Here is a 15,969-nt window from a genome sequence, read left to right as displayed (position 1 = left end):
CTTTTGAGTATGTACTTCAATACCCAGGAGCCTCCCTGTGCCCACCCCGGAAGCAAGCAAACAAGGAAGAACAATACCAACAGCATTTTGCATGTAAAATGGGTAGATATGTTAGCATTCCTAAACATTTCTGTAAACTCTATAATTCAAATGGCCAGGAAGACCAAGAGCATTTTGACTGTAAGATGGACAGATATGTTGGCATTCTTACACTACCCATTTTCTATAACTCAAACTAGAAATGGGTCGAGGCCAGTTCTGAATTATAAAATTAGTACAAAAACTAAAATAACTAAAATATATATTTCTCCAAAAACGATTTGGAAAAATCATACATAAATTTAATTATGATAAATTGTGATTTGTTCAGATTTAAGCATGACATTGTGCTTGTAAGTTATATGATATTATATGGAGCATGTGATGATTTTTTAGGTTTTCTTTTAAGTCATTTACTAATGCAAACATAGTTGGGGTCTAGCTTGGGCCAGGTTGTCAAAAAACTAGTATAAAGCCACACAGCCAGAAGCTAAAATTTCCATCCATAAACACATCAGACTGCCATCTCCCTCAACTAGTTGCAAAATCACACGTCTTCTACTTCCATCAGCCATGCCTGGAGCAGCTACTGCCGCAGTTGTTGACAGCCGCCAGTGCAAACAGCACGCGGAAGGCCCTGCTGCGGTCCTCGCCATCGGCACTGCAAACCCCACAAATATCGTCTATCAAGATGGGTTTGCCGACTACTACTTCGGTCTAACCAAGAGCGAGCATCTTACCGAGCTGAAGGACAAAATGAAGAGAATATGTAAGCACATCGATCCTTCCACTTCAATCGTTGCACTGTTCATCATTATCATCAGTTATTTTCTGTCTTGTTATGGAAAATGCTTGCATAATATCCTATATTTTTGTTTTGTAAATATTCGGCAACTTAATTGAAGTGTCTCCTGTTATTCTTATAACCTCATAGTGCTATGAACTAATTGTAAAAGATGTTGGTATTTCCTTTTCAGGTCATAGATCAGGAATAGAGAAACGCTACATCCACCTTGATGAAAAGCTCATCCGTGAGCACCCGGAGATCATCGACAAACACATGCCTTCCCTTGAAAATCGCGTAGACATCGTTACCACTGAGATCCCGAAGCTCGCGGAGTCTGCTGCACGAAAGGCCATCGCCGAGTGGGGCCGTCCGGCCACTGACATTACCCACCTCATTTTCAGCACCTACTCTGGGTGCAGTGCTCCTAGTGCTGACCTCAAGCTAGCATCACTACTTGGCCTCAACCCTTCTGTCTCTCGCACCATCCTTAGCCTCCACGGTTGCTCTGGAGGTGGTAGGGCCCTCCAACTTGCCAAGGAGCTTGCCGAGAACAATCGCGATGCACGCGTTCTCATAGCCTGCGCCGAGTTGACGCTGATATGCTTCTCAAACCCAGATGAAAGCAAAATCGTCGGCCATGGACTATTTGGGGATGGTGCCGGAGCAATCATTGTCGGCGCTGACCCATTGGTCGATGGAGAGCGCCCGCTGTTTGAGATGGTCCTTGCCTCGCAAACAACGATACCAGGTACTGAGCATGCACTTGGCATGCAGACCACCTGCAGCGGCATAGATTTCCACCTCTCTATCCAGGTGCCAATGCTGATCAAGGACAACATCCGGCAGTGCTTGCTCGACACATTCCGATCGGTTGGAAACATGAATCCTAATTGGAATGACCTCTTTTGGGCGGTGCACCCTGGTGGCCGTGCGATCCTTGACAACATAGAAGGCGAGCTTCAGCTGCAGCCAACAAAGCTTGCAGCAAGCCGCCATGTGCTGAGCGAGTACGGGAATATGAGTGGCACGACGATTGCGTTCGTTCTGGATGACTTGCGTCGCCGTCAGGAGAAGGAGGGAGATGAGCATGAACAACCTGAGTGGGGAGTAATGCTAGCCTTTGGACCGGGTATCACAATAGAGGCAATGGTGCTGCGTAACCCGCTCTCTTGAAGTCTTGTGGAAAATTAATTGCCACTATCTTATGCTTCTCTGGTATCTTATTACGGTATATGGCAATAAATTAATGCATGACACTATATCAATTGTCCATGCTTAAGTGGGATTATGACCTACCAGTGATGTATTGATGTTGTGGAATTCCTACCGAATGTTTGTGAAGATATTTGAGTTGTCAACTACTCAACTCTAGTATATGTTGTAATTAAACTCTTTATTGCTTTAATATGCTCTTTGATTGTTAAGTTTTCTGGATTTGTAAAAAAATGTAATACCATGTGTATATTTAAAACACCATATTGTTTATATGGTTTGCTTCAATCCGAGTTTTGATCAATTGAGATGTATTTTTAAAGAGAACACTTCGAAAGTGCATCCAGGCCTTAATTATTTTGGTGGTTAATAATTACAGTTCTAAATTATTAAAGAGTAAATTGCATTAGCTGTACATGAACTTGACAGGTAGGTGCAATTTAGTATATGAACTTGTAAAATGCTCGTTTTGGTGCATAAACTTGTCTGATACATGCAAACTAAGGCTAAAATGGCATGACAAGACCGATTTTTCTATGTTGAACATTATAAATTATAAATTAGTAGATGACGTGCATGCACATAGTAGAAAGGTTATATTTATAAACTTAGTTTCCACTTTATCTTTCTTTGTTTCTATCCTTTACATCATTACTCAGTTTTTTATTTTTTTATGCAATCATTATGCCTTATTATGTGTTTATCCTTCTTCGATACATATTTACATAGAGTTTAAATCAACAACAAAATCAACAAGATTAACCTTGCCATGCGATTTTGACCTTGTTCGCATGCACCAAACAAGTTTGTGCACCCAAACGAGTGTTCTACAAGTTCTTGTACAAGATTGCACCCACCTAACAATTCGTGTACCGCTGATGCAATTTACTCATTATTAAACTAGCGACGGAACTAAAATAAATATTTCTCCAAAAATGAATTGGACAAATTAGAACTTCCATAAATTTTGTTTTCTCATTAAAATGTGATTTTTTTTATATTTAAGCATGATATTATGTTTGTAAGTTATATTTGAACTTCCATAAATTTAGTTTTCTACATGATCATTGTATTGCTTGAGATAGAAATAGAAGAAAAATATATTCAATTGTGTGCTAGATATCGTGACTCTAATGATATGGCTTGTTATGTTGTTCTTACTACACAAGTTGATAATGATACTGTTGAACCATGTTCTAATTCTAAAGCCATCTCATGTGAAAATTCTTCTAAGTGGTTGACTGCTATAAGTGAAGAAATTGAGAGTCTTCATAAAAATCATACATGGGATTTGGAAAAGCTTTCCAAATTCTTCGAAGTGCAAATGGATTGATAAGAAGGATTGTATTTCTAGAGTTAAATCTGCAAGACTTCAATGAGGTATTAACTTCATTGATGTTTTGACCAAAGGGAAGGTATTAACTTCAATGAAGTTTTTTTATCTGTTGTACGCCACTTCTCCATTCGGGTGATGATTGCTTTTGTTGCTTTATTTGACTTGGAATTAGAGCAACTTGGTGTTAAAACTTTCTTACATGTTGATTTAGAAGAGAAGATTTTTATGATACAACCTGAAGGTTTTGCTATTCTAGGAAAAAAACATTTAATTTGTCATTTGAAGAAATCTCTTTATGGTCTTAAACAAGCTCCTAGGGAGTGGTATAAAATAATGGATTCTTTTATGATTGCACAACAATATTCATGAAGCAATTATGATAATTGTGTTTACTTAATGAAATTTCCCCATGGATCTTTCATTTATTTGTTGTTTTATGCTGATGATATGCTCATTGCTTCTTATGAGAAGTCACCGATTAATCAGTGTAAGGCTCAATTTAGATATGAATTGGAGATGAAAGATCTTGGTCTCACAAAGAAAATTATTGGCACGAAAATTCAGCATGACTGCAAGGCTGGTAATTATTTCCATATCAGAAAAGATACAGGTATAAGATAGTTGACTAATTTAATCTGCGTAATTGCAAGCTTGTTTCTACACCTTTTGTTTCACATTATAAATTATCTTCAAGCCAGTGTTCTATTAATGAAGATGACAAAGATTACAAATCGCATGTTCCATATGCCAGTGCTGTTGGCAATCTTATGCATGGTATGATTTCCATTTGCGCAGATTTAGCTCATGAAGTTAGTGTGGTTAGCACATTCATGCATAATCCTGGCAAAGAACATTGAAATGTTGTTAAGTGGATTCTTCGTTATTTAAAAGGTACTTCTAATTTTGGCTTAATGTTTGATATGAATAAGGTGAAGATAGATGATGTTGTTTGGTTTGTTCTTAATAAAAGGTCTATTTCCGGATATTCTCTTTGTGTGGTTCTGCTGTAAGTTGGAAAGCTTCAATTCAGTCTGTTACTGCTCTTTCCACCATAGAAGCAGAATATATTTCTACTACTGAAGGTGTCTAGGAAGCTATTTGGTTGTGAGGTCTTATTCCTGAAGTTGGTATTCAGTAGGATGTTAATATTGTTTATTATGATAGACAGGGTGCTATTTGTTTGACCAAGAATCATATGTTTCATGCCAAGACCAAGCACATTGATATTAAGCACCATTTTATTCGTGATATTGTTGCTCAAGGGCAAGTTTTTATGAGGAAGATACATACTGATGACAATCCCGTAGATATGCTTACAAAGTTACTCTCAGTAACTAAGTTCAATTATTGCCTATACTTAGTAGGTATTTGTGGTACTTAGCAGCCCTTCAGGGTTTTGGAGACATTTTCTTCTACAACATATCCTATATACCTATACAAATCATCCCCACCACTAGAAATTCTCTGCTTCCTGGTGCTTCCACGTCATCATTTTTTCCTCATCATTTTTTCCTAACCGTTGGATCTAATCTAATTGATCCACACCCCATCCCGGCATCCCGCATCCGCGTACGTCTTCCTTCCCCCGCGTCTCGCTCCGCCGGCCCCACCGCATTGCTACTCTCTCACGCGAGCGCACCCACATCGGCTCCCTCTCCCGCATCTCTCTCCGCCGCCCCCACTGCATCTCCCTCCCAGCGATTCCTTGCCCAATCACTCCTCCCTGTCTCCTTGGCTCGGCCCCGCCTCCCTTGGACTCCCGCAGCTGCCATGGAATCCAAATCGATCCACTACGATGCAGTGTCTTTATCACTTTTCATCCCCACGGCACACCATGCAGTGTCATTGTGTCGCTTCTTCTCCTAACCCCTGCAACAAATCGATGGGGCCATGGTGGCGACTCGAGTTCGGCCTAGCGCGGCGCGGCTCAGGGATTTGGGTCGCTTCTTTTCTTTCATCCGCCGTAAAAGCCACCTGGAAGACGAACTGCGAGGAAAAAACCGTCACCACCATCAATAATGGGCTTAATTCCATTTATTCCCTCCCTACAATTCATCCTCCGTTTAGATGAACCTCAAGCACCATCCCCTCCAGCTCAGAAGGCAGCGTCAACAGTCGGGAAATCCTCTTTCTGTATTTTCATATTTTGCTAATTTCAATTTGTGCTTGCCTGCAACGCAGGGGGTTCCGGGCTACTGGTCTCTCTTGCCTCGCCTCTTTGGAGTAGGTTACAGCATCGACGATTGGACGGCATAATTAACGAAGCAAGAGACGAGCAGGTGGTGGAGAGCGGAGGAGGCATGCATGCTATGGTCGATGGGCTTCTTGCGCGAGACAGACGAAGCAAAGTGCGAGGTATGAAGCGGGTTTTCTTTGCTACGCTCTTACGGCTATTGAAGCTTAGGCAAACTTAGCAGGCTTTCAACGAAATTATGACTATCAGACAGTCAGGCTGTAAAATATATATATTCTCTTTTGCCCTACACTCCTACTGTACAACACACATCCTTCTCCACATCGATTATGTTTGGATTTTACTATTGGTAAGGTAAGCAACCCAACATATCGATCTACTGAGGGATAGCAAACCGTAAAGATAATCAAACTATGTTTTCATTAAACATGCGCTTGGCATTTTGCCTTGCTGTAGGTTTCTGTCATTTGATTTTCTACTGTATTGACACCTGAAATGTGCTGCTCTCCTTCTTTCAGGTCATGTTACTACCGTGCAAACAACTACTTTGTTGCCTAAATAGGTGTGTTTTCTTTTTTTGGATAAATATAGCATTCATATATTTCTATGTGAAGTTAATTAGTTTTATTCAACTAAAATAGGATAGCTAAATGTACATTCAAAGAGATCATCATGGTTGTCTCTGAAGGTAGAGAGAATCCCTTATATGCCACTCTAAATTAACCAGCTCCCTTATATGCCACTTCAAATTGGCTTCTCTCTTTTATGCCACCGGTTCAAGTTTCTCCTCCCTTTTATGCCATTGCCGTCAGTCCACCGTCAGTTGACCGTTAACTTCATTGTAAAAAGACGCATTTGCCCTTTAGAATTAGTATACAACCAATAATAGGTATTTTAGTACTAATATAGCTACTAGATACAACATATGAAAATTGATTTTTTTCTGCATCACATGCAATTTTAGCCATTACCATCACAAATAAATTTTCAATGTAAGCATGAAACATGCAGTTTTCCAATAATATTTTTAATATAAAGAGCATTTTTCACTGATTCTGACAAAATTTTCTTCACTCAAAAAGGATTTAAAATAAATTAGTTATGAATTTTTGAAGTTTACACATTTTTTAGTTGAGAGGGCATATTGGTCATTTACGAAAAAAACTAACCTTTGACTAACAGTCAACTAACACTATAGTGGTGGGAGTGGCATAAAATGTTGGAAAAACTTGAACTAGTGGTATATAAGGGGGAAGCCAATTTTTAGTGGCATACAAGGGAACTGGTCAAATTCTAGTGGCATATAAGGGATTCTCTCCAAAAAAGAAGGTAACTCGAACAATTTTTTATTCTAGTTATCGATTTACTTTCGCTGAGCATTGTGAATCCATCCCTCTTTGTTGCACCATTTTGTTTTGTAGCTAGGTGCTTTTACATAATCAACCATGCCAGGATGTATACATGTGTGTTTTGCTTCCTTTCTTCTTTCTTTTAGTTAACAATCTTATGTTACATTCCTAGAAATTATTTTGTCATTTAGAAAGTTCTGCTGCAACGCGCAGGGTATCATCTAGTTTATAGGGTTTTTGAGTCAAGGAAAGGTTGTTGGATAATGACTCAAATATATTTAGTCCTAGGGTCTTGTTCAATATGTGTCTAAATATATGGGCCACCCTTCTACATGTAACCCTGAACCATCATAGTTGATTTTGTCTTCTATGGTTATTTTCTCTCTATATTAGAGGGATGTTTTCACATAAAATTATGTATCTCTTTTGCATCTATTTTCCCTATCAATAACATTGGAGCGATTGGAGAGGATAATGGTGTGGAGATGTATATGAATCGAACTAGGACATTTAATTATTTGCCACTTTTAAGATGTGCCAATTAATGATTTGCCACTCGCTGTGTATGATGTGTGGGCCCTCATGTATCTATCTCATGTGTCTATGATATGTTGGTCAAGTGGCAAATCCTATATAACCACTCGTAAGAGTGGAAAATATTTAATTATTTTGAATCCACCGAGCATAATTCCACGAACAAGAGTAAAATTCCAATTTTCATTTGCTTGGTAAATCAACTAATATGCAAGAGGATAAATTGGACAAAGTGGCTGAACTAAAAGAAGGATAGGAGGATAAGAAAAGGGAGAGGGAGTGGACGTGGTGTGGGTGGAGGGTGCGATGCAGTGCAGTACAAAGGGCGATGTGATGTGGTGTGCATGGTTGATCACCCGATTGAGATCCAATGGCTAGGATAAAATGAGGTGACGTGGAAGCACGAGAAAGTAGAAAGTTGCTATTAACTACACTAAGTGCGAATGACTTGTATACCCGCATATCATCTCCCATCAACTTAATTTTTCTCCATGCGTTTTATAGGTTGTATTACAAATCCATCAAACTTATGCATGCTGATCTATAACAAAAAGACAAAATTTGCTACAGGACATTGAAAAACCATGGCCTTTGCTGAGGGATATCGTAAGAACATGAATTTGCTTAGGGACACTCAAAAAATGTGGTAATTTATTGGTAGACAACATACACATTATTTTATGACTTTTTGCTATTTTGGAGGGAGAATTTTCACAACATGGGAGATTTGCCCCTAGGACCAATTAGTACAAAGAGTTTTGTTTTCTTTACAAATCAAGTCCCTGGTGCTTTGATGGAGTGGAGCCCGTGTGTCATTGTCTCGAGGAGGGAGAGAGCAGTAGCTGAGGCAGAGCCTTGCCGGCTGGCACTCCTTCACGGCGACGCTGACAGTGAATGGCAGCTCCTTGGACGATGCGGCCAAATAGAGAAAGATGTGCAGGCTTCTTGCGAACCCGACGGTGGTCGTCTTTTAGCCGGAGGTGGCCAGAATTGACGACGGTGCTAGTCCGGTCGAGCCAAGGAGCTTATAGTTCGATGCTACCAAGATGTTTGTAGAGACGTAGAGACGCTACATTCATGAGGAATTGAGAGACGGAATCGAAGATGGCAGCGGTTGGCCAGAGTTTGGGAAGACGATGACGATCTCATGATTCACGACATCTCATGTCAATTGCTTGGGTCGGAGGGCTCCTAGGGTCTCGGCGATGACGATGGCGCGATGGATGGCCCGACCATGCGCCATGGTGCCCAGAATGTGGAGATGGTCTTGACTGTGACACAGAGAGCTCGCTCCGGAGTCACGTCGGCATGACGGCTTTCTTGTCGATCCGCTGCATGACAGAGGGTGAGGTCAAAAGTTAAAACATTCGACATGATGAGGTGAATAAGGAACAGGGAAGAGATGATGGAGAGCACGGCTTGACGACTAGCGGCAACACCTCCTTCTGGGCGGCCGACTTGGGAAGAAGAAATACGAGGGTAAAATAGACAATTTACGTGGTTTCTCCCTCCTCACATAAGTAAATATTATATTTTAATGCTTATTGTGTCCTTTAGCAAATTACCGTGTTTTATGAGTATTCTCGGACAAATTCACGTTCTTACGATGTCCCTCAGCAAATATCACATTTTTGGAGTGTTCTGTCGTAAATTTTTCCTAACTAAAATATATCCGCTTTCATCTCCAACGTTTTTGTATAAGTATTTTTACTGCATGTATTTTTGTGAGGGTTATATTAATAACACAGTATGAACTGTTCACTCTGAAGTGGGATTATCACCTACTGGTGGAGTAATGAAGTTTCATGTGTTGTAGAACTCTTTATTACTATGTCTTCTTATTAGTATGCTGTAAAACTTTTAGAGCAATTGGTTTGGACATTGGTTGGACTGGCGGTGTGCGGCGGCAATGGGCAGGTAGCAAGGCAGTGGGGGCACCACCGGAGCTGTGAGGATGGAGGCCGACAATGGGCAGGGTTGGCAGCAACCTGAGCGAGGGAGGCCATATGGTAACTGTGCGGTCGGTGACAACAATTCCGACAGCATACGGGAATGACACTACCGCTGGATTATGGAGAAAGAGACGGAGGATGGCAGGGATGAGGAAAAGGCTGAGGATTATATGGTTTTGTGGGCCTCACCTGCGCCGTTGACTCCTTTTGGCAAGCCGACAAGCCAAGAGTAGCATCGTCGTGCAGGGAGGAGTCAGCAGCAACCCATCATACATGTGTGCATAGGTGAAACGGGGTTGAGGAGGGAAGAAGTGATAAGGGGAGAGAGAAAGAGTCCACCCAATTCTTGCAATCCTAAATGGTCAAAAAAAATTGATTTTTTTTTGGGGGGGGGGGGCAACTGAGAATTAGACACTCCCAAAAATTAATTAGGAAAACTGAGCCACCCCTGTAGGACGACCCAGCCAAACTTGCCGCTCTCCATGATCACCGTTCCTTTGAGATGCATGGGGCCACCTTAGGAAGGGGATGTTTAGGTCATTTAATTGTCAGAGCATGATGATTATGTGTCGATGTCCTCCTATTCTGCATTTAACCACTCAAGATCCAGAGTACTGTTGCCAGACTTAACACATCTCGGGCGCGATTTGATCCATATTCCTTAATTTATTGGGTCCTTGATTATCACGATCACTTATGGTCGATCATGAGACGTGGGTGATTGTGCAGCACAAATAATTATTTTAAGGGATTGTATAGATTATATTAATTTTGGACTTGTTCGGCGGGAAGGAGGCGGTGGTGATGTATATCAGCGGTTGTGATACATCATGCATGTGTGCGTGCTTGAAACAGGGATAAGAAGTGTAGAAGAGATAGGGCGAGATAGAAATAGTCTACACGAACCTCGATGCAATTCTAGGCGTTTAAAAAGTGACAGTCTTTTAGGCAAAACTTAGACAATCTAAAAAGTTAATTAGGAAAACAGTTACTTTTTAAACGACTCTCCACAATCGACATTCCTTTGAGATGCACGAGGCCCACTATCGTAGGTTGAGGAAGTTTAGGCCATTTAATTGTCAGGGCATGATTATGTGTTGATATCTTCCTATTCTGCATTTAATCACTGAAGATCCAAAACATTATATTACCAGACTTAAGATTTCTTGGGCGCGATTTGATCAATATTATTTATTAGGTCCTTGATTCTCACGAGTCACGACCACTTACGAAGTTATGATCGATCAAGAGATGATTGTGCAGGGAAGATTAATATTTGAGTGAGTCAATTTTGGACTACATGTCTACATTAATAGCTTGACGATCAAGAACGAAATAAGAAAAATATGCTCTATGATTTGATCGATCGATCTCGAATTATACGTTATGATATGTAAACACCAGAGAAAATTGGGATCGGGATATGCAATCTAGTACTAGATATTATTTAATTACATACTCTAGTATGAAAACTATCGTGCAAATCGGGATACTCTTGAGCTGGCCGGAATATTTTTCCTGGAATGCAAAAATAATTACGAATTACAGATCAATGCCGTGCGCCCGTGCAGATGCAATGGATATATATATCGGCCACGTTGCTGCTTCTTCTAATATAATAAGGCAATCTCGTTGCCTACTTTGCACGATGTGAGCTAATCACACGAAGTGGACAACAAGTTCGTCATGTGATTTGTTGTCTTTCTCCTTTGTGCTTTGTGCATCGAATGGCATCCCACAATTATCCAAAAAAATTTACAAAAAGCATTTCACTGAGCTTTTGTACGTACGTTATTTATACTACCTCCGTTTTTATGTAATAAATACATAAGCCTGTTAACATTTCGATATTACATTTGTCTTCCTAAATAAAACTAACATTTATATTTGGTGTTGAACTTTTTTAATAATTAAATGTACTTGGACCATTATATACTTTTGCACATTTCCATTAAAGTTTTTAATAAGATAAATGATCAAATATCACGTTAAAAATTAACAGCATCAAATATTTAAAAACCGAGAGAGTAGTTTGGAACACATGTTTAAGTTACAGTCATTTAAACTTGAAATATTGGCTATTATTATTGAACCTAGGAACAAGATAGTAGTTCCAAAATTTAAGGTGTGATATCATATTTTGTATTATCCATTTTACAATATATTGTTGATACTATCTTTTTATGGACCGCCACTTCGAAAAAGCAAATAATACTTATCTCAGTCTCCAGAAAGTTACCAGGACCAAATAAATAAATTTTCAAATAAGTAATCTTATTTTTCAGTAAAGCAAAGCAATAATGAACTTATGATTTTAAGGCTTGCTATTCACTCTATAATTATATATTGCCGATAAAATTCATCACAACAAAACAAAATAGTGTCAGGAGGAGTAGATTTGTTGAGAAAAAAAAGACCGAGAATAACGTATTTGGCCCAATTAAGTATATACATATGTAATGCGTAATATACCTACATGTGTTGAATTATTTTCGGACAACTTTTGAGTATTCACTCCAATACCCAAGAGCCTCCCTGTGTCCCACCCTGAAGCAAACAAACCAGGAAGAACAATAACAACAGCATGGGTAGATATGTTGGCATCCCTGTAAACTCTATAACTCAAACTTGAAATCGGCAGCTCTAAATTATTTAATTAGTAACTGGACTAAAATATATATTTCTCGAAAAACGAAGTGGACAAATTAGAACTTCCATAAATTTAGTTTTCTCATTAAAATAAGATTTTGTTCAGATTTAAGCATGATATTCTGCTGGTAAGTTATATGATATTATATGGAGCATGTGATGATTTTTTTAAATATTCTTTTAAGTCATTTACTAATGCAAACATAGTTGGGGGTTAACTTGGACCAGGTTGTCGAAAAACTAGTATAAAGCCACACAGCCACAAGCTAGAATATCCATCAATAAACACATCATACTGCCATCTCCCTCAACTAGTTGCAAAAGCACACGTTCTTCCAATATTCCATCAGCCATGCCTGGAGCAGCTGCTGCCGCTGTTGTTGACAGCCGCCTGTGCACACAGCACGCGGAAGGCCCTGCTGCGGTCCTCGCCATCGGCACTGCAAACCCGGCAAATATCGTCTATCAAGATGGGTTTGCCGACTACTACTTTGGTCTAACCAAGAGCGAGCATCTTATTGAGCTGAAGGACAAAATGAAGAGGATATGTAAGTAGAACAATCCTTTCATTTCGATCGTTGCATTGATCATCATTATCGTTAGTTGTTTTTCATAAACTCTAATGAGAATAAATTATGCAAGCGCTTAAATTTTTAGGACACTCCTGCCATAATTCATTATAAACCATACAAATATTTATACTATACTACGTAGAAAGAAGAGTGAAATGATGTTGGAGTTCAGCCAAATTTTCTTTATTTCGCGTGTGGGATGCAATGTGGATGCATGGGGTGTGGTTGCATCCCAAAATTTTTGAAAAAAAATCTACTATATACAGTATATACTTGGTACATATACGCAGTATGCTCAATACGAGGCCCACTTAAGGTCATCCAGGACTATATGCTCCATTTGAATTTCTACATTATTTATGTCATTGTATTTGTACTCGCTATATTTAAGTGTTTTGCTAGTATATTTTTTTCACTTTATCTCTTATCTTGAATCATAACAGTAAAGTTTTGCATCTCCATCTCTGAAATCCTGGATCCACCACTAATACCTCGTTAAATATGATAGTTTGTCATATAATGTCCCTCCTGCTCATCAGGCTACCATCTCGCACCCATGCCACTGTACTCGTATAGATTTAAAGACTACGCTTTTAACAAAAATACAAGAGATCTACAGAGTAGTCATAGCAATAAATCCGTGGATCTTAATAAATTTGTACTGAAAAATAGCACTTACTTGTCTATATGTTGGCACCGGGAATTGAGTCTTAGTGGATAGAGTTATGCACCCACAAGTACATCATTAGACCATGTTTGAACGAAACATATGTGCTAATCCAATCTTTCAGAACATTAAACTCATGATTATCTTCCTAAAAATAGGACATATATAAACCATTTTTGTTTTATTACGGAAAATGCTTGCATAATATCATATATTCTTGTTTTGTAAATATTCGGCATCTTAATTGAAATGTCTCATGTTATTCTTATAATCTCTTAGTGCTATGTACTAATTGTAAGAGATGTGGGTGCATCCTTTTCCATTTCAGGTCACAGATCGGGAATAGAGAAACGCTACATCCACCTTGATGACAAGCTCATCTGTGAGCACCCGGAGATCATCGACAAACACATGCCCTCCCTTGAAACTCGTGTAGACATCGTCTCTACTGAGGTCCCGAAGCTCGCCGAGTCAGCCACACGGAAGGCCATCGCCGAGTGGGGCCGTCCGGCCATTGACATTACGCACCTCATCTTCAGCACCTACTCCGGGTGCAGTGCTCCTAGCGCTGACCTCAAGCTGGCATCACTACTCGGCCTCAACCCTTCTGTTTCTCGCACCATCCTTAGCCTCCACGGTTGCTCTGGAGGCGGTAGGGCACTTCAACTTGCCAAGGAGCTCACCGAGAACAACCGTGATGCACGCGTTCTCGTAGCCTGTGCCGAGCTGACGCTAATATGCTTCTCAAACCCAGATGAAAGCAAAATTGTCGGCCATGGACTGTTTGGGGATGGTGCCGGAGCAATCATTGTCGGCGCTGGCCCACTGGTCGATGAAGAGCGCCCACTATTCGAGATGGTCCTCGCCTCGCAAACAACGATACCAAGTACTGAGCATGCACTTGGCATGCAGACCACCGCCAGTGGCATAGATTTCCACCTCTCTATCCAGGTGCCAACACTGATCAAGGACAACATCCGGCAGTGCTTGCTTGACACATTCCGATCGGTTGGAAACATGGATCCTAATTGGAATGACCTCTTCTGGGCAGTGCACCCTGGTGGCCGTGCGATCCTTGACAACATAGAAGGCGAGCTTCAGCTGCAACCAGCAAAGCTTGCGGCAAGCCGCCATGTGTTGAACGAGTATGGGAATATGAGCGGCACGACGATCGCGTTTGTTCTTGATGACTTGCGTCGCCGTCGGGAGAAGGAAGGAGATCAGCATCAACAACTTGAGTGGGGAGTAATGCTAGCCTTTGGACCAGGTATCACAATAGAGGCAATGGTGCTGCGTAACCCACTCTCATGAAGTCTTAAGGAAAATTAATTGCCACTATCTTATGCTTGTCTGGTATCTTATTACGGTATATGTTAATTAATCAATGCATGACACTAAATCAATTCTGCATGCTTAAGTGGAATTATGACCTACCGGTGATGTATTGATGTTGTGGAGTTCCTATCTAATGTTTATTGCTGTTTTTTCTGTATTTGTAACAAAATTTGTAATACCCTGTGTATAATTGAAAAAGCATATTGCTTATATGAGTTGCTTCAATCCGAGTTTGGATCAATTGAGATGTATCTTTCAAGAAAACACTTGAATAAGATCAAGTCAGTATTTTGCAAGTGAAAAAATGTTCCAAAACAAGATAAAAAGATGCAATCAATTTCAACTTAATCTTTAGTAATTAAGATTGTTTTTCTTCTCAAATATACATGAGATGTTGTGTATCATTGCATTAATGGAAGAACGGAGGCGTAAGATGCAAATACAAATAATCAGAAAAGACAAAAAGTGAGAAAACAAAACACGAGCAAAAGAAGAACAAAGTGCCTAACCGAGGCTCTCCCAACAACCTGAATCATGGGCCTTCTTAACCGGGATCTATAATCAACGAAATTCCCCTAGGCTCAATAGGTGAGCCTCGTCACTCGCTAGAACTAGTCGAGAAGATGATTGGAGCAGCCTCGTTGAAAACACAGGCGTTTCGATGCTTCCAAATAGAACATGCCCTAAGAATGATCATATTATTTATACCCTTCCTTATAGCCCGTTTTACCAAATTCTTGTGTCTTAGCTAGGGAGATCGATCTGCTTTCAGAACCGGCGGCGCGTTCATCTTCTCGTCGTTCGATCTGATCAGCGAGAACAATTCTGACACCGGTGTGTTCTTCGATAGATCCATCTGATCGGCGGCAGCATACGCGCTTCATCCCACGGCGAGTTCTTTGATGAATCTGGTTGGTGGCGGCAGGCGTGCGTCCTCCTGTCGTCTCATCGAGTTAATCGGCTCGACGTGATTGAGTTTTCGGCGCAGCAATCCGAAGCGGAGTTCTTTTTTGCTACCACGCATCCACCGAAAAAGCAGCAGCGCATAGCTGCACGGCTCTGGAGGAGGAAGAAAAATCAATTGAAGATACTGCTCGCTTCGTGTTTATGTGAAGTTCCAAATTCCTGTTGGATTTTTGTACGTCCACAAAGACTTTATATCAGGGAATTTCTTTTCTTTTGGAATCTATTATATATATTTTTTGATCTGGAATTGTTTCTCCAACATGTCATGTATCAAATTTGACATTGAGAAGTTTGATGGCAAGATTAGTTTTTGCATATGGCAGGTTCAAATGAAAGTTGTTCCTACACAAGTTGATGTTCGGAAGCGAATATGATTG

The 15,969-nt window shown here is 40.2% G+C and overlaps 2 protein-coding genes across 2 annotated transcripts; both read left to right on the top strand.

Annotated features, from left to right (window-relative positions):
• Positions 1–612: 612 nt before the first annotated feature.
• On the top strand, positions 613–2,211 carry LOC107276873 (bisdemethoxycurcumin synthase-like). Its single transcript, XM_015783376.3, has 2 exons — positions 613–808; positions 1,017–2,211. Exons 1-2 carry the CDS (start codon positions 613–615, stop codon positions 1,997–1,999), a joined length of 1,179 nt encoding a protein of 392 aa, XP_015638862.1. The 3' UTR covers positions 2,000–2,211.
• A 10,166-nt stretch (positions 2,212–12,377) lies between these two features.
• Positions 12,378–14,830, top strand: LOC4338103 (bisdemethoxycurcumin synthase-like). Its single transcript, XM_015783349.3, has 2 exons — positions 12,378–12,600; positions 13,620–14,830. Exons 1-2 carry the CDS (start codon positions 12,405–12,407, stop codon positions 14,600–14,602), a joined length of 1,179 nt encoding a protein of 392 aa, XP_015638835.1. The 5' UTR covers positions 12,378–12,404; the 3' UTR covers positions 14,603–14,830.
• The last annotated feature ends 1,139 nt before the right edge of the window (positions 14,831–15,969 follow it).

Source organism: Oryza sativa, chromosome 5, assembly GCF_034140825.1.
Source record: "Oryza sativa Japonica Group chromosome 5, ASM3414082v1".
In the NCBI taxonomy this organism is placed as follows: Eukaryota; Viridiplantae; Streptophyta; class Magnoliopsida; order Poales; family Poaceae; genus Oryza; species Oryza sativa.
This window is presented reverse-complemented; position numbering and strand designations above follow the sequence as displayed.